General features: G+C 58.5%; 1 protein-coding gene across 1 annotated transcript in view; it reads left to right on the top strand.

Annotated features, from left to right (window-relative positions):
- Positions 1-1,003: 1,003 nt before the first annotated feature.
- The window catches only part of NCLIV_0153, a gene marked incomplete at both ends in the record, with an annotated part of 29,885 nt that continues 8,145 nt past the window's right edge, over positions 1,004-22,743 (top strand). Inside the window, 19 exons of the mRNA XM_003881723.1 lie at positions 1,004-7,804; positions 8,429-8,953; positions 9,326-9,814; positions 10,107-11,081; positions 11,297-11,731; positions 12,149-12,356; positions 12,560-13,134; positions 13,758-15,290; positions 15,574-15,792; positions 16,843-17,304; positions 18,059-18,304; positions 18,570-18,707; positions 19,165-19,356; positions 19,542-19,679; positions 19,893-20,084; positions 20,498-20,652; positions 21,048-21,173; positions 21,793-21,892; positions 22,564-22,701. Coding sequence (XP_003881772.1) covers positions 1,004-7,804; positions 8,429-8,953; positions 9,326-9,814; positions 10,107-11,081; positions 11,297-11,731; positions 12,149-12,356; positions 12,560-13,134; positions 13,758-15,290; positions 15,574-15,792; positions 16,843-17,304; positions 18,059-18,304; positions 18,570-18,707; positions 19,165-19,356; positions 19,542-19,679; positions 19,893-20,084; positions 20,498-20,652; positions 21,048-21,173; positions 21,793-21,892; positions 22,564-22,701 — 13,647 coding nt within the window. The remainder of the gene's footprint in view (positions 7,805-8,428; positions 8,954-9,325; positions 9,815-10,106; positions 11,082-11,296; positions 11,732-12,148; positions 12,357-12,559; positions 13,135-13,757; positions 15,291-15,573; positions 15,793-16,842; positions 17,305-18,058; positions 18,305-18,569; positions 18,708-19,164; positions 19,357-19,541; positions 19,680-19,892; positions 20,085-20,497; positions 20,653-21,047; positions 21,174-21,792; positions 21,893-22,563; positions 22,702-22,743) is intronic.

Raw genomic sequence — 22,743 nt, 5'->3', positions numbered from 1 at the left:
CGGGCGTCTCCTCTACAAGGTTGGCTTTTGCGGTGAAGCGATGGCGACGCATGCCGCAAGCAGGATTGAGAAAGGGAACGGGGAGACTGGAGAGGCACGAGCAGAAGACCGAGGGCAACCGGCTTGGAAACGCCTCGGAAATGCGCTTGCTCGATTTCTCAGGTGAGGCCTTTCTGGCAGTCCCCTGCTAGCTCCGATAGATCTGCGGAGATGTTGTCTTTTTGCTTTCCCTCTTTTCTGCATTCCCTACACACCCAAACTCTCTCTCGCTCTCTGGCGGCTACGAGTCCTCCGTCGCTGCTTCGTTTCACGCCTTGTAGTGCGGCCGTCGTTCGCCGTCTTTACCGGATGCAGGCAATGCAGCGGGCGATCGTGTCGCCCTCATCCTTCCTCATCCTCTTCGACTCAATCTCCTGTGGTTCTACCATCTTCTCTGTCTTCTTTGTTTCTGTCGTTTTCGACTCTGAGGTCTCCTGTTTCCTCTGGTCCGTTGCACAGGCTTCCTGCTTGTGCCTTCTCTAACACGTCGTCTCTGCCGCTGCGTGGCGGTTTCGTTTCTGGCTGCAGCTTTCTCGCCGCTCCGGATGCGGCCTCACCTGCCGCCGTCAGCGTCGCGCTCTCTTTGCTCTTTCCTTTCTTCCTTCTCTTCACCTCGCATGGCGCATCCCGGCACTCAAAGGTGCCTTCGTTGCCCGCCTCCTCTCGGGCTTCCGATCCTCGGGCTGCCTCGGCGCCGAGGCTCGAGTCGGCAGTTTCCGAGGCTTCCAGCTGGCCTTTCCTCCTGCCGCAGCGGGTGGTGGAGACTCTCTTTCGGCTGCCCCGAGAAGATGCAGCAAAGGGATACTGCGAAACCGCAGATACCCTAGACGAGGAACCGTCTCCGCCGCCCTTCTGCTACGGGCTCTGGCTGTCGCTCCTGGCTAGCCAGAAGGGAGACGACGTCGGAAGGGACGGAAATGCATGGACCTCTGCCGATGTCGGTGATAGAGCTAAGGCGCCTGGAATGTCGGGCCAGCGCAGAACGGGGGAAACTGGAGGAAAGCCATTCCAGCTTTGCTTTTCGCCAGTCGAGAGTGCAGAGAGACTTCCGCTGCTATGTCCCTGCTGCGGGGATCTGTTTCGGGATCCAACTGTCTCTTCCGGGTCTCTCTCTCCTGGCGCGTTCTCCGTTTCCTCCTCGGCGGCGGCTTCTCTTCCGGCCTCGTTCGCGCTCTTGCTGCCTCACACCGTCACGCCGCATTTGCCTCTTCTGACGAGCTCAGCGAGGCGAGCGACGACGCGTCAACCCTGGTGTGCCGCGCCCCTCGAGGCTTTCTCCGAGCCGTGCTGTCCACGCCTCTCCGCCGGTGGATCTTCCTTCTCAGCTTCGCGCGCACATCTCGGTGCTTCAAGCGGTGCGGCCTTCGCAACCGACGTGCGCTGCACCAAATGCGGAGTGGCGATTCCGCCTCTCCCGCCGGCTCCCTTCCTCTCGCCAGCGTCGGAGGCCCCGACAGCCTCCTCTCGAGCCCCGGAGCGTTCAGGGTTCCTGTCCTCGCCTCCGCCACAGCTGTCCGCCCGCATTGGCTGTGAGTCTCTCGACGGTCCCTCTCTGGGATTCGCTGTCTCTCTCCTCTGCGCTTTGGTCTCGTCGATGCTCCGTCTTCCTTCGTCCCACCCTCTCTCCTGTTCCCCGCCGTTTCCCGAAGGGCGAGGAGGTCTCAGTTCCGACAGCGCGAGGGCGGTGCCTTGCCGAGAGCAAACAGAGACAGTTGTCTCTCGGGCCGCTCGGGAGTCCCCACCGAGGAGACAAGGCGCGCGGCCCCTCCTGGGCTCGCAGCAGTGGCTGGTCGAACGCGAGCGTGAGCAGAATGCTATTGCGACGGCGCTTCTGCCTCTTCTGCTTCTGTCTCCGAAAGACGCAATGGCCTCGGCCTCTGTGATCTCCCCCTCGCTCCGTGACGCCCCGCCCTCCCTTTCTCATGCGTCCTCTTTTTCGGCGGGTCCCAGACGCGACGAGAAACTGACAAACGCAGGGGGAGCGGAAGGCACAGCCACGCGGCGAGACTTCGAATCTGAGAGCGCGAGAATACAAACCAGCTGTGGATTTCGCCTCCTCCATCTTCTGCGACTCTCCGTCCGCACGGTATCCTTCTCTGCTCTCCACGGCCTCTTCCCGTCCATCTCCTCTCTCTCGTCTCCTCCTCGGCTGTCTTCCGGCTGGGCCTCGCCTTCATTGCCTGTTCGTCGCCATCGTGGTGCGTCAGGTTCAGTGTCTCCTGAGAAAAATGACAACCTGGAGGTCATCGTCGACCGGCAAGAAAGGAACGGCGTTGAAAAGGAAACAGAGGCCGCGGAGTCTCTGCGACCCGGCTTCAGTCCAAAGGATGAAGCGTGGCCTTGGCTGTTGCCCGACGAAAACGCGTTCATCGGTCAGGTCGGAGCGTCTCCCTCGCGGAAGTTGCTATCGTTCGCCGTTCACTCCCAGGACGCCTTCCTCGGTTCCCTGCTTCATCCTCTCATCGTTCCGTCTGCCTGGACTTCCGCCTCTTCATCGACTGGTTCCCAACTCTCTCTTAGGTCGCCTTCGTCTCCATTGCGGCCTTGTGCTGACGCCAGAGAGAGTGGAGGCAACGCCTTGGCGTCGCCGTCCTTCCCGGAGGCTCCGGCTGTCTCGCGCTTTTCAGCTGACCGAAATCTCCCGTGTCTCCTTCGCGAGGCCGTGCCGCACCTTCGTCTGGCTCTGGTGCTGGGGACGGGTCTCGGTCGTCTCCTCGAGTCGCTTTCCCTTGCGCCTTCCTGGCAGACTCGAAATGACGCAGAAGCTCAGGACGCAGCAGACAACGCAGCCGACAAGGACAGAGAGGAGACAGTCGCTGAGGAAAGTGAAGACGAAGGGAGCGACGAAGGCGATGATGTCATTTGCATCTCGTGCTGTGAGGGCTTTGGCGAGCGTCTCCATCTCGCACGCGACCGTGCACAAGCGATGGACGAGAGAAAACGAACTTCCTTCTCGAATGCGTCTTCGGCGCCTCCAGCGTCTTCGAGTCCAGATGGACTCTTGTCTCTTCTTCTGTCTTTTTCCAGCTATTTCTCTTCTTTCGTCTGCTCTTCCGCTGCTTCATCTCTTCGTACTTCTTCCTCGTCCACGTCCTCCGCCGCCGGTTCTCTTTCCCTCTCTTCGGTTCGTCCTAGCCACACACGCCGCGGGAGAGGCGGCGCGACTCGCGGTCCGTGCCTTCTCTATTCGCCTTCTCTGCTGGTGCTGGCAGATGCCCTTGAGCAACGGGGAGGAACTCAGACACACCGAAGCTGCGGCTTTTCCTTGCTTTCTTCCCAGTCTTCCGCGCCCGCCGCGTCTGCTCACGCCTCCCCTCTCGCCTCTCTTCCTCATCCCTGGGAGCCTGGGACAGCCCTCGTTCTCACCGCTCTGTGCATGTGTCAAAGACAGAGCTGGGCCTGGCCGTTTGTTCCCACTTCGTCCCCGCTGTCCCTTCAGTCTCTCCTCTTCTCGCCCTCGGGCTTCTCGTCTTCTTCGCCCTCGCTCGTTCGTTTCCTGTGCGAAGAGCGAGACGTCAGTGAACTGCACACAGGCCAATCTGGAGACGCCCCTTTGCCGGCGTCCTTAACGTCTTCGGTCTCCGGCTCGGTGCCTTCTTTGTCTCCTCTCTCGCCCGCTGCCGCCCTATCGCTCCATCTCCTCAAACCTGCTCTCGCGTGGCTCTACCTGGCTGGCTGCAGCGCCTCCCTCGTCGACCGAGGTCTGTCCGACTTCTCGCCCTTCCCTTCGTCTCCATCTCTCCCTTCTGTCTACAAATCGTCGTCTATCCTGTCGACTGAGGGGCCGTGTCGAGTGTCGCGACCTGCAGGCGCCTCTCCGTCTGCCGCCGCGCTGTCTTGCGGCCGTTCGCTCGCCTTCGCTATGCACCTTTTCTCGGCCGTAGTTCGACGTCTTGGACTCGGATCTGGTCCATCGGCTCTTGTCACACTGGGCGAAGACGCATGCGGAGGGCCAGCAGGGGCGAGCCCCATTGAGACTTTGTTCTCTCTTTTCTTCTCGCCCGATCTAAGCCGGTCAACTTCCAGGTGGAGAAGCCTCAGCAAGACCCCATTGCCGTCTGCGTTGCTGTCACCGTCTCCCTCGCCCCCTGTGTCTCTTGTTTCGCCCACTGCCTTTTGGCGTCGCAGCTGTCTTCTCCTTCTGCTCGGTCCCCCCACCTACACGCGCATCCTCCAAGTTCGCAGGAGACGCCCACCGCCCTACTCCTCCTTCGTTCCTTCCTCTTCAGATTCCTACTCCGTTTCATATTCTACCCCGGCCACTTCTTCGTTCCTCTCTGCGTCCTCCCCTGGTGCCCCGTCGGCGGCTGGTCTTGCCGGCGTTGTTGCTGAAGACGCAGACAATCAACGCCTTTCTCGCTTGCTGCTTCCGTGCTTCCTTCTTCACTCCGCTTTCAACCTTCGCGCTCTGCAAGAAGCCACGGGGCTCTACGCAAGTTCAGCGCTCGACTGGAGTCACATTTGCGCCTCCTTCGTCTTCCTTTTTTTCCCGGACATGCCTCACTCCGTCGCGGGGGCTGATGCCGCTCCCGTGCGCGCACCCGCTCACCGGGAGCGAGGCGCGAGACACGCACGTGCGCCGGAAGCTAACGAAGGCCGGGAGAACGCCGCGCGTGACCGTTCCGCGATGGTAGCCGTCTTCACTGCGCTTCTTAAACTCGCCATCGAGGGACGCGTCGCCGACAGGCAAACCGCGCCGGTCGACGGACCGGAGACAGGCTACGCAGGCGAAAAGGTGTCAGGCAACCGGGACCGACCGCGGACTGCTGCGCATGCGCCTAGCGACCTCGCGGACGCAGCGGCGGAGGGAAACGCGAAGGCGACAACGGACGAGTTTGCCGAGAAGAAAGCCGCGAGGAAGTGCGAGAGTGAGAGAGGCCATCCAGGAGACGAGGAGCGAACCCACGCCACGGTAGGTTTGCGAGGAGCTGGCGAGTCTCGAGTCCGCTTTTCGGTTGGCCGACGCCTCGAGGACGGCGCGGCGAAGAACTGTGCGAAGAGAAACAAATCGCGCTTCGCTGCATGCGACCGTCTTCTCCTCCTCACGCTCGCGAGACTCATCTGGGCTCTGGCCGCCTCTCAGGTGCCGCCAGAAGCCTCGCTCGAAGTCCCGGACGCCGACAGCCGAGGCGTGAAGCCTTTTCGGACAGCTCAGCGTGGGGCGTCCTCGCATTCCAACTCCCTCGCTTCTTGCCTTTCGTCTCCGCGTCTGTCTTCGTTGCCTTCGTTTTCTGACGCTACTTCCTCGCCCTCATCCGCCGCATCTGCTTGCTCTTCGCCTGCGTCTAGCGGTCGGGATGAACTTGAGGCGTGGACGGCGGGGAGACGGGAGTGGCTCTGGGCCTCTTTTTCGCTTCTGCTTGATGCCCGGGAGAAGCTTTTCGGGTCCTCTGGAAGCATGGGGCTGGAGCCGAATGCGTGCGCGGAGGCCGGAGAGAGACAGGCCAAAAGGAAGAAGAACCACGAGAAAGACGGAGCCTGCGAGGGCAACGTGACGTCTTGCCACGCAACACAGTCGTCAGAGGAGGGAGACTCCCAACCTCTCCTCGTCATCGACGAGGACATGCGCGTGGCTGGTGTGAACGGAGAAGGCCTTGGAAATGAAACTGCAGGAAACGTGGGGGCGAAAGCCGTCGGTACGAAGCCGGCAACGCCCGCACCGGCATCGAGAGATTTGAGAGACAGGGCGCGACCCAGGAGGGGCATGCGACTTCCCAGCACTCCTGCTGGAAGAACGACTTCTCTCCACGACGACGGCCAAGGAGAACAAGGTGAAGAGGAGGATTGTGACGCGGTTGACGTTCCTGACAGAATCGCTTCCCCAGACGCCTCGACCGGATTGGCGGACTTTGTTACTTGTCACCTTCTGGAAATTGAAGAACTTCTCCTCCACTGTTTGTTTCCATCTTTCCCGCTACCTCCAGCTACGCGGCAGTACCTTTCAAATTACCTTTTCCTGTTTTCTTCGCCTCACGAGCTTCCTCAGTTTTTCGTCTCTTTCCTCTTGCGGCCGCCTCCCTCCCTCTCGCTGGGCGCCATGGACAGGATCTTTGTGGACGGAGGCGGCGACGCGTCGGTCGACAGAGACGCCCGCACACAGAGAGGGCCTGGCATGGCGCCGGCTTCTTCGCCACCCTCGGCCCCGCAGGCGGCCGCGCCAGGATTCACCTCGCCTGAACGAGAGCTTCGCTGGCGAGAAGCGAAACTTCAAAACGCGCTCGCCTCCTCACTCGACAAACCGCGGGGGCTCAGGGCTCTCTTCCTCTGCATTGCGTGTGCCCATCGAGGCCTTCTCGGCACGCATGCAGCGCGACTCATCGACAGTCTGCGCCATGCATTTGAGCAGTGCAAACGGCAGCTGGAGCTCCGCTCGTTGCCGGGAGAATTCGAGTCCGGCGGGGATGTCAACTCCACAGCCTCACGACCCACATGTCGCTCTCTGCCGCCCGGTGCGCCTTCTTCATCCTTTCCTTCCTCCTGTGCCGCTGTCGCCGCCTCGCCCTTGCCTTCGTTCCCTGCATATAGATCGCTTGCGTGGTCTGTCGGCCGCCGCGTGCGCCTCCCCCACGATGTCTGTCAGGTGTATCTAGGCGCTTTCCGCCTTCTTTTCATATCCTTCTCGCCGTCGACTTTGCTCTTTTACACGCCCTTTTTCCTGTACACGTTGAGCGAGTTTCTCGAGCTGAAAGAGCCTGCGTTCTCTTCTGCCGTCAAGGCCACGGCAGACAAGGAGACTCGAACGGCGCGCCGCGGGCGAGAGCGAACGTGGGCACCCGATATTCGGCCGAGGCCAGCGACGGTTGGTGGCGGAAACCCCCAGGAAAGCGCATGTCTTGCCGAGCCTTTTGAAACTCCCGAATCGAGTGCAGACTGTCGGGAACGCGCGAGCAGCTTCGAATCGTGGAACATGCAAGAGGCCCAAAGGCTCGTGCTTCTCCTTATCAGGCGTGCAAGTCAAGCGGTCGGGGAAGACGGCGAACTCCCTCCGTCCGCGCTCTTCGCAGCCCTAGCCTGCACGCCAGTGTTTCCGGCTGTTTCAGACTGCGACGCTGCAGAGACGACGGGAAGGAGTGGAGTCTCGTCGCTCTCTGCTTCCAGTCAGTATGACTGGGAGACGAGCACGCAGGACCGTCGGCCAACAGAGCCTCCGGGAGACGAGGGCGACAATGTCTTCTTCGCGCACGTTGACGACAACGGGAATCCTCCAGAGATGCCGGTGGTGTCATCCGCGTCCAGCCCCCCGTCCGTGGGCGATCTGGACCCGTCAGCCCCATCTTCTCTCCTTCCCCTCCTCTCTCTCCTGCCTTCCTTTCTCTTTTGCCCGACGGCGTCTCTCTCCTCGCTTGCTGGCGCGCCTCCTCTCCCTGCCGCTTCGGCCCGGTCGGAGGGACGGCGTCACTGCATGCCGGCCGGCCCCGGGGCCCTGAAAGCCGTCTGTCGCGTGCGTCGCTGTCGGCGGTTTCTTTCCTTCCAGCGCCGGCATCCGCTCGAAGTTCTCGCCCTGCGCTTGACTGCGATTGCCGCCTTTCTGGACGATCTTCATCCCTACCTCACGCGGCTCTCGGCTGCCTGTCTGCTCCAAAAGTTCTTGCTGGCATACGGGACTGTGCTGACGCGTCTCGTGCATGCAGCGACCGAAAAAGGCGGAACAGGATCCGCCTCCGCCGTGTGCAGTCGCGTCCAGAAAGGCCTCGGGCAGGACGATGTGGACGCAGCAAGGAGACGAGTCGAGGGCGAAAGAGCTGCGATCCACCTGCTATCGAAGGTACGGAGCGACGGCTCGTCAAAGAAGCTGGAGAGGCCTGGCAACTCGGAGCGAGGCATCAGAGGCCAAAGGGGACATCAACGCGACGGCACACGCACACACCGCGGGAAAAGGGAGGTTCAAGTCAAGAGATGCAAAGGCACGTGCCAAAGCGTGTCAGATACCCGTGATGTCTCTCTCTGGTGCGATGCGCAACGAAGGAGTCTAGGGGGGAGCCGTCTGTAACCGTTTTCTGCGCAGTCCTCGGCCTTCCGGGTCATTGGTGCGCGCATCTGCCGGCTGAGTCGACAGCCATTCCGCGTTACAGGAAAGAACAACACACGCCCGAACATCTGTCAGAGACCGCGTGGGTCTCTCTCCGCGTGTGTCTGCCTCGTCACTGTATCGACCTCAGTCGCGGAACTGTCGCACGATGCCCCGTGCCTTCTCCATGCAGAAACACGCCACACAGCGGATGCACCCTTTCGCCAGTCCCCTTGCCTGCCTTTTCCTTTCATGTGCGTCTCAGTTAGGAACCTAACTCTCGCTTTTCTCTGTCCCCTTTCTCCTTCCCTTCGTTTCCTGGTGTTTCCGCAGGTTGCAGAGACGTGTCAAGCCGTCGTCGCGGAGTTTTCAGATGACTACTCGATGGAACCGAAAGCTCTTCCTGTCGCCTGCGTGGCCCTCCTTGGTTTTCTCTTGCCTCTCGTCGCTCTGCCTTCCTTCCCCTCTGCCTCCCCGTCTCGGGCGCCATCCTCATCCCTCGCCGCCCTCCGCGGCGAGCCGGAGAGCCTGTCCGTCTCCGCTGCCGCTGTCGCGTTGCTTCTCTCTTCTTCCTGTCCGTCGGCTTCTGCTCTCGCACCGGCGGCAACCTCTGGCAGTCCCTTCCTCCCCCCTCGCGCTTCAAAACTGTCTCCTCTCGCCCCTGCGGCTAGTGCGGGCTCGGGGGCTCCGCTGGCCTCTTCAGCTGGAGCTGGAGCACCCACTGGAGATTGCCCGTGGCGAATCGGAGACGAAGCGCAACTGTGTTGCGGGCTGCTGGAGCGCGTCCTGATCTCCCACCTCCAGCTTCCAGTCGCGGCCTGCTCTGCCCAGGAGATCTTGCGGCAGTTAGGCTTTCACATTCACTCCGAGCCGGGTAAGAGCATGCGTCTACAGAGAGGCAGCCGCAACCCCCAAGCAGGAGGCATAAAAGTGAAACCGAAGGCGGCGAAGGGCGAACAGAGGCGGGTAGAGACCGTCACGAGGGGAGAGAAAGCGGAATTCTCTCTCGAAGATTCTTCTTCGCTGCGACGAGATAACGGAGCGGCAGGGCATGACCGGCCGGGAAGACAGCGCGCGCGCCTCCGCCGCAGTGGCCTTTTAAAATATGAAAAAAACGCAAGGGGCGACGTAGGCGGGAACGTCGAGAACCTCTCACAAAAGCGAGCCTGAGAAAACCAGATCGAAGCTGGAAAACCTGAGAGGATGCACACGTCGATCCTGGTGAACCAGGGAAAAGGTGTGCCGACGCACACACAAGGAGGGGTCTTCACTTGCCGGACTGTCTTGTCTTTGTTTTTCTGCCTTTTCGCTTCAGGGCGCCTCGAGCTGATGTTTCCTTCACTCGTCGCGATGTTCCGCGCGGAACAGAAATCGTCTTCTGTCTCCCCGTCTCTCTCTTCCTCCGCGCTTTCTCCGTTCTTCCATTCGTCATCTGCGCCGTCCGTATCGAACCCCTTCACGCCGGCCGCCCTGACAGCTCTGCTACGGTTTCCCCTCGAGTCTCTCTCGCCTGCGTCTCCTTCCTCGCTGACGAGCGTGAACGAAGAAGCGTCGCTTCGAGCGTATCTCTGGCGCCTCGTGTTTCCTCCGCAAGTCCGCACGGCCCTGCTGCCTTACTGCTTCACGTCCTACGAGCGCACGAGCGCGTCTGTGCCGTCGTTTTCCTCCCACAGCGCAGCCTCCCCGGGATTGAGGGGACCACGGAGCGGGCGAGACGCAGGGACGAACAAGACGAACGCTCGCGGAAAAGTCTGCGGAAGATGCGGCGACGGAGACGAGAGAGATTGCGGACCGCGGTCTGTGGCTGCGGTGAAGAAGAAGGCCCTGGCCTGTGGAAACGCGCGTACGTCGATCGCAAAGTAGAGCGAGAAAGCACATGAATGACAGCATGAACAGGGGCGAAAACAAAGACCAGAGAGAGGCATGCGTGCGTCATATTGCATGCACTCAGAGAGGTCCTACAAATATGCGAACATATGTTCACATTTTGTTCGCACTTCGTCAAAGACCAGCTTCTCTTACATTCCCAAGTTACATGGAAACGAATCTATATATATATATATATATATATGTTGTTCTAGTTCTCGCTTTTTGTCTCCAGTTGCGTGCGCTGCCGTCTCGGCGGTTGAGGGCCGAAGCCTTGACGGGTTGCAGCTGTGTTTCGTGTCTTTGCGCGTTGCTGTCTTTTGCTCGTTGCGCTTCGCTTTCAGCGGCACGGCGCGGCGCATCGCCTGCGGGGCTTCCGGTCTTCGTGACTTGGCTTCTCCACCAGCTCCAGACGCAGCTGGTGACCTTGGAGGCCGCTGAGCGACGCCAGGCCAAGGCGTTCTCTGAGGCAGGTGCCGGAATGGAGGAAAAAGCCTCCCACTCAGATCTCAAACCGCTCGCGAATGAGCGACAGAAAAGCCGGCCGAAGCTGAAGAGTGGCGGGTCGCAGAGATCGTCTCAGCGTTCGTCATCTTCTCGCTCTGCGTCTGCCCTCACTTGCGCGGGTGCGCGAGGCACAGATGAAGTGATTGTTCTCTCTTCCTCGGCCTCTTCTTCCGACGAAGAGCGGCGGCCGTCTGGGCGGAAACGCGAGCGCGAGGCTGCCGTCTCGAGTTCCGCGGTGCGGCGCAGTGCGCTGCGCCTGGCGATCTTCCGTGCATGCGACGTCGTCCTGCTTCAGCTTCCAAAGGTGCTTTCCTTTCTTCTGCCCCACATGGTGGACTCTTTTTTGTCGTCTGCTTCAGACCCCGTCAAAGCCGCCGAGGCGCTAGGCAGGCGCATTGCGGTGCTCCTCCTCTCTTCGCTCGAGGGCGGCGACTACGGGGATGTCCGGGATGTCCCCGGCGAGGAGAACAAGGCGGCGCAGCGCCTCGAGCGCGACAGAGCGAGCGAAGAAGAGAGAGAACGAGGAAGGCCACAGACGGGAAGCCGAGAGATCCCGTATGGAAGGAGCGACAGCCAGGCAGCCTTTCAGGTGAGCCGAAACGTGAAAAGGAAGAAACCTCCGCCAAGCAGCGACCTACACACACACACACACAGCGGCGCAGGGATGTACACCACTCCCACCAGCAGGCAGAAAGACAACTCCTTGAATATGAAAAGCTCTGATTTTTTTCAGATTCCCTTCCCTCTTTTCCTCTGAGTCCGTCTGCCTTACTATTCGCCTCTTTTCACCCCGGCCGCGACTTCTCCTCCAGGCTTTTTGCTTCCTGTTCTTGCTGTTCCTCCCTCGCTTCTCATTTCCCACTTTTTGTACTGCGCTGGCGGTACTGCACTCGCCGAGTGTTCCCGAGCTTCTGCGTCCATCCTTGCCGCTCTGAGGGGTGTCGTGTCTCTGGCCAGGCCGTTTTTTCCCTCTTCCAAAAACTCCAGTCCTGGCGTGCCTGGATTGCTTCGCATGCGCTGCCGCGTCTCGCGTCTCGCCTGCGGCCGCTAACCGAAGAGCTCAAATCTTTGCAAAATGCTTCGTCGCCTCCTTCGGTCTCGCCCGTGTCTCTCGCGGCTCTCATGTCGAGTGCGAACGACGACCGGGGACCGTTGGGCGAGAGGGACGTGGCGAGGGGGCCTTCGCAGAAGACTGACGACGCACGGAGACAAAGAGTCGTTCTGCTTTCTCGATCGATCCAGCGCTACCGAGCGCAAGAGCACAGACAAAAAGCCGTTCTTCAGGCCCTAGGAAGGCTCCTCGAAAGCGTGGACCGCATTCTCCTTGCTCGCGCCGCTGCCAGCTGCGAAGCCTTCGCCAGGTTAGAATACCACTCAGAACGCATTCCTCCCCCCCCCCCCCCCCCGCCCCCGTTTTCTCCGGACCTTTTGTGTTCTCGCTCGTGACTTGTGGCTGCCCTTTTCTTTGGTAGGCCTTGCCTGTTGTTCCTCCGTTTCTGCGTCGCTCTCTCCTCCTCTCTCCCCTTCTCGGGCTTTTCATCGGATTCTTTCTCTCGTTCTTCCCCCTTGAAGTCTGCTGTCTCTTTTGCTTTTCATCGATCCTCGCGCGTTTCGCTTCTCTTCACGCCCAGCCGTTCTTCTTCGGTCGCATGCTGTCTCGCTACGTAGACCCCGCCTGAGACTTGTTTGCTTCGCCTTTGTCGCTTCTTCCGGTTTTCCTCAACAGAGCCCTCTACTGGATTGAGGCGGAGATGGCTGCCAACGTGTTCAGTTCGCTCTACCGCCGCACCAGCCTGGGGATCGTGGGCCTTCCTCCAGCCGTTTTTGCCTCTTTTTCGTCTCGCTCTTCGCCGTCATCGTCCCCGAAGAAGGACGGCTCCCCGGGCGCCTCCCAACCCTCGGCGCTTGCCTCGACATCTGACAAACTGCCAGGTGCGTTGTTCTCTCCGGTCCCGTTCTCTCTGTCCTTCCCGCTCCCGCGCTGCTGCCACGTGTCGCTATTTTTCGCGCGACAGCCACAGATCTTGGTCTCGCGTGGCTACGCTTGTTTCTTTCCAGCCTGCGCGCTTTCCACTGCGACGCCCTGTCCTCACCACGGCCCCTCCTGCGCGTTCTGGGTTCCTGTTTCTTCTTCCGCAGATGAGACGCTTTTCTTCGCCTCCGTGCCGCTGCTTCTCAGCATCTTCCGGGGCCTGCATGCAGGCGACGCGCTCGTCGGGCTCCTCGAAACCTGCAAGTGCCTCGCCAGCGTCGGCGTGGCCGACGGGGCGGCTTCCCCTCTCTCTTCGGCTTCCGCGTTTCGTGGTTCTTCTCCTCTGCCTTCTGCTTGCTCGGGCTCGAGGGGTCGGGAGTCCCGCCGCTCCGAGCGAGAGAGCGAAGGCGCGCGGGGGGAAAACGCGGACCCGCGCGGAACAGCGTCGCACGTTGAAGACGCTCAAGACGAAGAGAAAAACAGGAAGGCGGCAAGAAACAGACACGAACGACGAGACGCATGCCAAGATTTGCACTCCGAAGTAGCAAGGAAAGACGCGATGGATGGGCAAGGCGACGATGGCGCTCTCAGCACCACGACAGACGACACGGACGTCGATGATCTCGTTTTCGACCGTGACGAGAGAGAAACGGGAAGCGACGATTCGCATCTCGATATGAGGGCCATCGAAAAGGAATTCCAGCAGCAGTGGAATGAGGCAGCCATGCTCTATCTCCAAGGGTACGATGCAGTGAATCACCGTGCACGAGATACCGATGGAGAGGCCTTTTTTGAACCACTTCTGGACGCGTTCGCCTTCCTTTTCTCCCCCATGGTTTTTGCAGCTCGTCTCCTTGTGTGGCTATCTGCCGGCATCGTTTAAACTCAATATAGATATGCGTGGATATGTGGATATATGTGAATGCAAGATGATGTACGTATATGGACATGTATGTACGAAACGATGAAATATATACATATACTTATAAGATCTTTATATGAGCATGAATGTACGTAGCGACACACGCCTGGCGCACTGTGTATATGCAACACGCGTTCCGTGGAAGCATCTACCATTGGTTCTGTACATGCACCCTCCTGCGTGTATCGATCCTCCAAGCCAGAGCGAACCTAGGGCGAGCCTAAGACATATATATATATATATATATATATAGATAGATAGATAGATAGATAGATACCTGTGAGTATCCTGCGTTTCGCATGGTTTTGCTCATTCTGTTTTTGCGACACTTTGCGCTTTCATGGGGTTGTGCTTACCTTTGTCTCTCCCGCAGGGCTTCGCCGCTGTGCCCAGCAGCCGGTGCCGAGGCGGAGGCGGTCGCAGAGGACGGGAGCGGACTCGAAGAGAGAAAGGAAGGCAGTCGCCTGCGTCTCCTGTCTCCTGCTGGCCACTGGGCAGGGTGGTTCAGGTGCGTCACGCATGCAGGCCTCAAGTGCTCGTCTGGTCTGTGGCCTTCGCTCTCTTGCCTTCTTTCACTCGCCACTTCGGAGATCAAGGCTCGCCCTCGCCACGAGCACGACGCCGCCGCCGGGGCCGAGAGGCGACAGCAGCGTCTGCAGCCCACCGCCCGTTCGTCGCCTGCTTCGCTTCCGAGCGGGTTTCTGGCGGACGCCGCAGCTGCGTGCTGGAGCCTGGGGAAGTGGGGCGATCTCGCGCTGGTTCTCGCGGCGGCTTCGCCCCCCGCCTCACCTGTCTCTTCGCTCTCTCCTCCTCCCGCCGCACACGCAGGCACGCACTCGCGCCCCACAGATGCCGTCGAAAGCTGGTTGTCTCTGCAGCATGCGCAGCTTCTCTCTCTCGTCCACCAAGCGCTTCAACGGCGTCCTCGCTGCGTCGGCGACGCTCCAAAACCCCCTGCGGCGGAGGGCAGTCTGACTTCGACGAGACTCCAGCGGCTGCCCCAGCAAGAAAGACGGAGCCCGCTCGACTCGGCTGCGCCTGGCCACAAACGGCTGGCGATACCTGGTAGCGGCCTCTCTCCTGCCTCGACTTCGCTTCCGTCGCCGGCGGCCGTTGCTCCCGCCTGCCCTCACCGAGGACTCGCCGCCTTCCTTTCCCAGGCGGCCTCTGTGCATGCAAACGCTCTTCGCGGCGTCTCTCGGCCACTGGGAGCGGCCCTTCGCGAGAGTCCCGAGCGCGCCGCGCCTCTGCTGCGAAGCATGGCGGCGCTGTGTGACTTGTCTTTGGTTCTTCAGAACGCGGGGCTTCCTCTCTTTTCCTCCGATTCGACGTCCGTCGGCCTTTCTCGGGCCCCGCGTCGCGTTCGCCCGGTGACGCGTCCGAATCTGTGTCTTGCGCCCGCGTCTTCCCAGCTTCACGACGTTGCTGAAAACGCAGAAAACGAAGGCTTTCTCTCTCCGTTCGGGAGTCGGCCGTCTCTCGCTCCCTCGCCTTCGCTGCGTCTTCCCCCGAGTATCTACGACCAGGTCTCGGTCGCCTCGCTCCTTCTTCAAAGGTCTGCCCTCAGCTTCCAGACGGCTGCGCCTGCGTTCGCTGCCGCCTCGGCTTTGCGCGCCTCCCAGTCGGCGTCCTTTGCCTCCTTCCACGCGGTTCTCGGCGCCGGGAAAGTCGCGCTGGAGCAGACCAATCAGCTGATCGCCGCTGCATGCGTCGGCGTGGCCATTCGCGAGCGAGCGCGAGAGCTCAGATCGCCTTCTCTCCAAGTCCCGGGCTTTCTTCAGTTCTCTTCCGAGGACACCCGGTGCGTCCTCTCTCAGGCAAACGCTTTGCTGAGAAGAAGGAAAGGACGTGGATCCAGAGGCGCGGGGGTTGGAGCAGAAGACGGGGAAACCTCCGACTCGATCGCTTCGCAAGACGAGAGTGAAGCTGAGAGTGGCGTCATCCGAGAACTCGTCTATCGAATGAAAGTCGAAGGCGCTCTCGAGTTGCTGGATCAAGTAAGCAGAGAAACGAAAAGGGGGGCGCATCCACAGGAGGCGGCTGCAGCTCATGACAACTCGAGACTCTCGATTTCGCGAGACTCCAAAAAAGGGGTGAGTAGTGTTGGCCACGTCCTTTGCACTTTTGGCGTTCCTCTTGTTTGTTCGTCGCTTCGTTTCCTTGCCTACGTTTCCACTTTTTTTACGTTTTCCCTCTGGCCTGTACGTTGGTGCTGTCCACGCGCGTGCTCTTTCCAGCCAGAGCTCAACCTTCGTGCAGGTCTTTCCCTTCCTCTCGCGTTCTTCAGGGACAAGTGACCGACGGACTCCAGGCCTTGAGCCGCCTCGCATCTGCTTTCTCGTCGCCCTCTGCTTCGTCGCTCTCTCCGTCCTTCTCGTCGGTCTTCCCTTCGGCTGCACCATCCGCGCTTCTGCTGTACACGCGGGAGGCGGCAAAGCGCCTTCTGCTTCCGCCCCACGGCACCATTTCCTGCTTTCAACAGGTGCGAAAAGAAAGCAGTCGGCCTGTGTTTCTGCCGACTCTCCAGGCGCCGACTTCCTGGGGTCCAGCTGTAGCGCTGTTCTTCTGTACATTTCTCGTTCTTCTCTCTGGAGCTCAGCCCGGTTGTCTCTCCCTCGCCACGACGCCCATGCCATTCTTCTTCCCTCGCTCTCCTTCCCTGCCTACGTGCCGGTTGTCTTCCGCCTTCTCGGTTTCTTCCTTTCTGTCGCCACAAAGCTGGTTCTTTTCGCCGATGACTCGATATATTCGCCTGTCTCTTCTTCCTCCCCTGCTTCCTCTCCTGCCATCCTCTCGTGTCTCATTCGCTGCTGAGGGCCCTCTACCTCGGTTTTTTTGTCTATATCGCCCATCCCGGAACTGCATGCCGCGTCATAAAGTGGTGATGTATCAGCATTCGAGCATTCCAGGCTCCACTCTCTCATCTCATCCTAGAATAGTAGCATTGAGACCAGCACGGTCTTCCTGCGCGGTTGTCTCCGTCTATAGGCCGTCAACCAGAGCCCCTGCAGCTCCACTGTCTACTTCGAGTATGCGCGCTTCATCGACTCGCTTATTTCTGCACGGATCGAAGAAGAAACTGCTCGGCCTCCTGCGCTCGCATCTCCTCTCGGCCCTTCCTCCTCCGTCGCTTCCTCCTTCTCTTCTCTTCGTCGAACAGGCGAGCGAGGATCTCGAGTTGCCGAAGGCGCGCATGGAGATGAAAGAAGCAGTGCGTCAACCGCAAACCTACTGGGCAACAACCGACCGTTGCCGAAGTCACCCATCTGTCCACCTATCCTTCCATATCTACATACGCCTACATTTACATATGTATATATTTATATGCGCACTTCGTACGTCACTATCTAGATATATATATATATATATATATCTAGATAGATATTGATCCGTGGAAGTGGTCAAAACTGTGTCACGCCCTTTTTTGTTCGCTGTCGTTTCACCATTCCGTGAATTCATTTCCTGTCCCTGCTTGGCGTGTTTCTCCTTGCAGGCCTTACACTTCCCTTCCTAGTCTGCGAGGCTGTGCGCCTCTACCTCAAATCTCTCGCGCATCTCTCTGTCGCGGCTTCTTCTGTTTCTGCGACTGCCCATCCCGTCTCGTCCTTTCCCCTTCTTCCGGAAACGCGAAACGACGAACGCGCCTCGCTCTATCACCACTACAGCATCCACCGGATCTGCGCCCTCGTCTTCACCTTTTGCACGCCTTCGACGTTCATCTCGCCGCACACGCGTCTGGACCAGTCCACGTGTGAAGCGTATGCAGCGCATCTTTCTCGCCTGCTTACTGACGAGGACGCAGTTGAAGGAAACCGAATCTCTCTTTCTCTTTGGTTCCTGGCTCTGCCTCAAGTAGCCTGCCGCTGCCAGCATCCTCTCCTCGGCCGCGACTTCTGCGAGGCGCTCCTTGCAAAACTCCTGGCAGCCTTCCCGTGGCGAACGATGTGGATGCTTGCCAGTCTCTCCAACTCAGTTGCGCGCGAAAAGGAAAGACGCGAAAGCCTGCGCCGCACTCTGGAGACCATCGTGCACCGCGTAAGCTCTTCAACGCCATCGAGCAAGAAGAAAGGCGAGCAGAAGCGCGAGCCGGGTGGGGCCGCAAACGGTTGCCGATCTCAGAGTTGTTAGGCTTTTCACCACGCCAAAAAATGCGGCCTGTCTGCGGGGAGGAGGCGTTGCAGATCTGTTTGCCGTCTTGTGGGAGGACGAGACACGCCAGGCGGGTGCGGCGCGTCTGGCGATTTCTGGGACCTCAGCCACGCCTTGTTCAGATGCCGACCAGGGGGGGAAGGTTCGGCAGGCAGTGCCGACTCTTTGGGTGCATGCGAAGGCGCTGCTGGGTGGTTCACAGAGGCACGAAAAAAGTTGGACTACTGGTTTAGATCTCGAATGTCTTTGTTTACCGGATCCAAGTTCTATTGTGTTAGCATGGTTTCGAGAAATGAAAAAGCGGTGACGCGGAATCGGGGCAGAAGCGAGCGGTGCTGCCGCGTGTAGGAGACTTCTTTTGCGAAGAGAAGACCCAGTGAACTCTGAGTCCGCAGCGCCTTACCATCGACGTGGTTTCGAGTCTCTCGCATCGAGCGAAACCCGTGAACGAAAGAAAATCCACTTATCTCTGCATAAATATATGTGCGTTTTCGTACATGTAGACATGATTACGTAGATAGGGAGACGCCGATATGCTATATATGCAAATGCATATAATATATATATATATATATATATATATATAAATTGTGTTGCATTTGCGCACGGGGTGTTGACTGTGGTTTGTTTTCTGTTTTTTAGGCAGCAGAAATCCAGAAGCGGTCCATCGTTGCCACGTCGGGCCGAGGCGCAGTTCGGGTGCTCGATGTCTACCGAGTCGCTTCGGTGTTTGTTCGCGAATTCCACAAAGTTGCCATGGACGAGGCGATTCGAAAAGAAGATGCCTTGCATGCAAACCAGCGGTACCCTGAACTCTACGAGTAAGACACGACACAAAGGATCATACGCGTTCACATACCAATTTATCTCCGGCACTTCCAGGTCATTTCTCCACGATATACATATACCTACACACTCATATATATATATATATATATATATCTGCGCATAAAGTGTCTATCGGTGTCTCTTAGAGTATCGACGGCGTGTTGTTTTTGCTTGTCGTGAACGCCCTTTCTTAAAAAAAAGAATTTTTTAAACTCTCGCTTCGCTCTCTTCCCCTTCCGCCCTGGTGTGTGCCCAGTCGCGCATCTTTTCTCTTCTTTCGATGCCTGCGTTGCCGTTGTTTCCTTCGTGCCAGGATGATCGCATCTCTTTCTGAGCCCTCTAGCCTCGCCTCGCCTTTGCCTTGCATTGCGCTTCCGACCCTCGCGAACCTTCGACTGTCTCCTGCGGAGGCTTCCGGCGACGTCGAGTCTCTCGTGGAGATACGTTCTCTCTCTCCCGAAATGCAGGTGAACAAATGCGAGAACGCTCCCGCTCTTTTCCCTCAACTGAGGGTTTATGCAGCTTAATCTTCTATGCTGCGGGGCGGCTGCAAGAGTGGTTTCTGTGTGGATCTTTCCTACTGTCAGTTGCCTGTCGGTTCACAGTGGTGCCTGTAGGCCTGCGTAAGCTGTTTAGGATCGGTCTCGTTTAGTCTACGAACGCCCATCTGAATACCCACTTTAATGTATAAATATGTATATATGCATGTTGGTTCATGGGCATGCATATACGGGTGTGGTGCACGTTGGTATGCATTTACGCACCTATGCATTTGCATGATTATACGTGCGTGGGCGTGGAAAGAGGCGCGTTGTCTTGGCTGCGTGTCTTTCTGAAAACGTTCGTTTTGTTCAGGTTTTCCCGAGCAAGCAACGACCGAAAAAGGTGACCGTCGTGGGGAGTGATGGCCGCACTTACGCGTTTCTCGTCAAGAATGAACGCCACGGTGATCTGAGGAAGGATTCAAGGTACTGTTCCGGCACTCTCGCCTTGCAGTTTCCGTCTTTCTCTCTCGTCTTCCTTTCCCTCAAGTCGCGCTCCGCCTCTGTCTCCTCTGGGCCGCAAAAAGAAGTGACTCTACCGCTTCAGCTGTCGCTTGTCCCCTCGCCGTCGGTTATGCAGGTTTCGGAGTTCCCTTTGTTCCTTTCCCTCGACTCCTCGCGAGTGTCGTCTCTTCGTTTTTGAGCGTAGCGTCGTCTCCACGCGTCTACCTTTCCTCTCGGCACTCACACGCGTTACCAGTGTGCCTTCCCGTCCACGTTTTCAGGACGATGGACTTGGCCGAGAACGTGAATGCGTTGCTGGCGCACGATCCGGCGTGTCGCGCGAAGAATCTGAGAGTGAGGCTTTCCTCCTGTCTCTTGCTTCGCCCTTTCGGTCTCCGATTTTCTTTTCTCCTCCGGTGCCCTCCTTGTCCCTTCGGCTCTTTCAACCAGGCTCTTTCTTTCCTTTGTTTTCTGCCTTGTCTTCTTCGCTTGTGGTTCGGCTGGTGCCCCGCTGGCTTCCCTCCTCTTTTCGCCCTGCGCGGATCTCTGCAGCCCCCCCCCCTCTTCCTTTTGGATTCTTGGATTCCCTCCTCTCTCTCCGTTTTCTTCCTTCAGCTCAGAACCTTCAGCGTTGTCACCCTCAGCGAGGTGACGGGCATGATTGAGTGGGTCGGGGGTCTGACCACCTTGCGGCGATGTGTCTCCTCTCTCTACAGCGAGAGTCTCCCCGACTTTGCGCAGCGTTCCTCAGAGGTAAGGCGAAGAAGAGATGTAAAGGAGAAGAAAAAGAAGAGAAGTCAAAGAGCGAAGACACGGTCCAGCACTAGAAGGGGAAAGGGGCGCGAACACCTGGATGCGCCTCGTTACCGTCTCTCTCCACGCTCCTCAGCAGTCGTTCGTCTCGCATTTTTGCTTCTCGGCCTCTCTCGCACGCCTGCCGGCGACCTTCTGGCCGTCGTGTGTTGTGTCTTCTACTCACACTTTTTCGTCTCTTCGTCGCAGTCTCATTACAGTCTCAGTGTCGCCTCTTCCTCGCCACTTTCCCTTCGTGTTCGACGTCTCTGCTTACTTCCCTCTGTCGGGCAGGCTTCCTTTTCTTTTCTTTGTATCCACCTGCATGCCGTGACGCTTGGTTCCACCGCGTGCGGGCAAAAGCGCTACGAGTACGAAAGGATGTCCGAGTGTATATACGCGTATACGTCTCTGTGTATCTTCAAGGAATGTGTACATGTTGCTCTGATTCCCTGCTTGTTCTACTCTTCGTTTCCAAGTTCTTTCGAGCCTTTCAACGCGCACAAGAGCGTCGAGACCATCAAGAGTGCTACCGCGTTTTCACTCAGCTGGGTCTCGGCCGCTTGCCTCCTGTTATGCAAAGGTAAGAGACGAACCGGTAAACCCAGCGTTGACTCGCCTCTGCTCTTTCAGCCACGAGCGCACACCCGCACACGCTTCTCCTGATCTCTCCGCAGGCGGAAGCCCTGTTCTCTCTGACTGTTTTACGCGTCTGTGCGCGGAAAAAACGCGCGGATGTGTTTGCATGCCTTTCTAGCCAGTACCAGTGCAGGGGCGATCCACTCCACACTTCCAAACCTTTGCACGCTTGTTTGAAAAGCGCCCCTGAACCTCGTCTCGGCGAATAAACACCTATACTATACATGCAAATCAACACGCATATACAGCTGTCATGCTCCTCCGTTGACTCGTGCCGTTGTTCACGCTGCAGCAGCTTCCGTCATCGCCGCTGTCCTCGCCGTGTCTGTGCATGCGCAGATTGTTTTTCCACTGGTTCAACGAAGACCCTGCGCGTTGGTACTGCGCAAGGCAGAACTACGCCCACACGCTCGCCCTCTGGTCGACCTTTGGTTTCATCATCGGCCTCGGCGACAGGTACGCGCAAGACAGGATGAGACGTCTGCTGCTCGCGCTCTCGAGGCGCAAAGCATGTTTCAAGAGGAGCGGTTTCCCGATGTGCATGCAACGACACAAACCTCTCCCGTTTGTTGCCCAGCTTCGTGGCCAGGTCACGGGGCCTGTCGGGCGTGTGGCCATAGGCGGCGTTTTTTCCGGCGGGGTTTCAAAGCCGACAACAACACATAAAGATTGTAGCTAGACCATGTACTGTCAACAAGGAAGGGGAACGAAGAACAGGAACCATCCCAAGAGGCGCAGACAGGGATCGCGTGTGCAGACTCTCGACGTAAAAACGAAAGTTGAAAGGAGGGGCATGTTTTTCGTCCGGCGCTGGTTGGAGCTGCGCGGGGCGAGGCAGGGTGGTGTGGATGATAGCCATGGCATCCAGAGACGATTTGAAGAATTCGGCTGTTTCCCCACTGTCTGTGGTTCACATCCGGTTTCTGCCTCTCTCTCTTGGGGTCTTGAGCTCGATGTGGAGGATCGATTGCCGCGGCTGCTTTCTCTCCGGGATGCGGGATCCAACAGAAATGCAGTGGGTGCTGATTTCTGTTCTTCCTTTGTTCTCTCTTGTTCTCTGATGCCTCGTTCCTCACTCTCACAGGCACGGCGAGAACATTCTTGTCGACACTGCAGACGGATCCGTCATGCACGTCGACTTTGACTGTCTCCTTGAGAAAGGCCGAACCTTGCCTGTCCCCGAGGTAAAGCCCTGTTTGACAGGCAAATGTCTCTTTGCCCTGCTCCTGTCTATGTGTGGTCTTCTCCCGCGGTCTCTTCAACGCCAGGGACACTCCGTTGCTTGACGTGTCTTGCAACTGTCCTGCATGCGCTTTCTTTTCCACGTTTCGAGTCTCTGCTTTGCCGCCGCTCGTGAGTGTGCGTGAGGGCGGCCCCGCGGAGGATGTCGCCTGCCTCCGAGCTGATCTGCTGATCTCTCCCAGGCCGATGGTCCTGATCCTCCTCGCCTCTGGGCAGCAGGTTTCGCCCTGGGGATAGTGTCGCCAGGCGCCCCTTTTCACCGTGGGTCTTCGTGCTTTTGTGTCTCCTGTCTCAAGGCTCGGTTTCTTCCCCGAGATGCCGCAGCCACATCCGCACTAAAGCTGGTCTCTCCCCGTAGGTAAATGTGTTTGTCTTGTGGTCTCGATCTTCTGCTCCACCACGAGGAAGGTGGTGTGGAGAGACGCATGCACGGTTGGGACCACCGCTCTCTCGGCCAGGCGTTTGTGCGACTCCTCGCCACGAACTGTCACTCTGACTCAACGTCGTGTTTTCGTGAATCGAACTGACGCCGTGGTCCGTGTCTTTTCTCTGGGCTGTTCTCTGCTCTGGAAAACGTTAAGGGGCATATCGTTTTGCCTTTTTCGTCTCGCAGGTCGTTCCGTTTCGTCTGACTCAGAACCTCGTGAGCTGTCTCGGAGTGACAGGCGTCGAGGGCCCTTTCAAAGTTGCTGCAGTCGAGGCAATGAACGTCGCGAGGCAGAATCGGGAGATTCTCATGTCCATCTTGATGGTGAGGCAAAGACAGGATTGGGTGGTGTTTGTCGCCGGGTTG

The sequence above is a fragment of the Neospora caninum genome, chromosome V (assembly GCF_000208865.1).
Source record: "Neospora caninum Liverpool complete genome, chromosome V".
In the NCBI taxonomy this organism is placed as follows: domain Eukaryota; phylum Apicomplexa; class Conoidasida; order Eucoccidiorida; family Sarcocystidae; genus Neospora; species Neospora caninum.
This window is presented reverse-complemented; position numbering and strand designations above follow the sequence as displayed.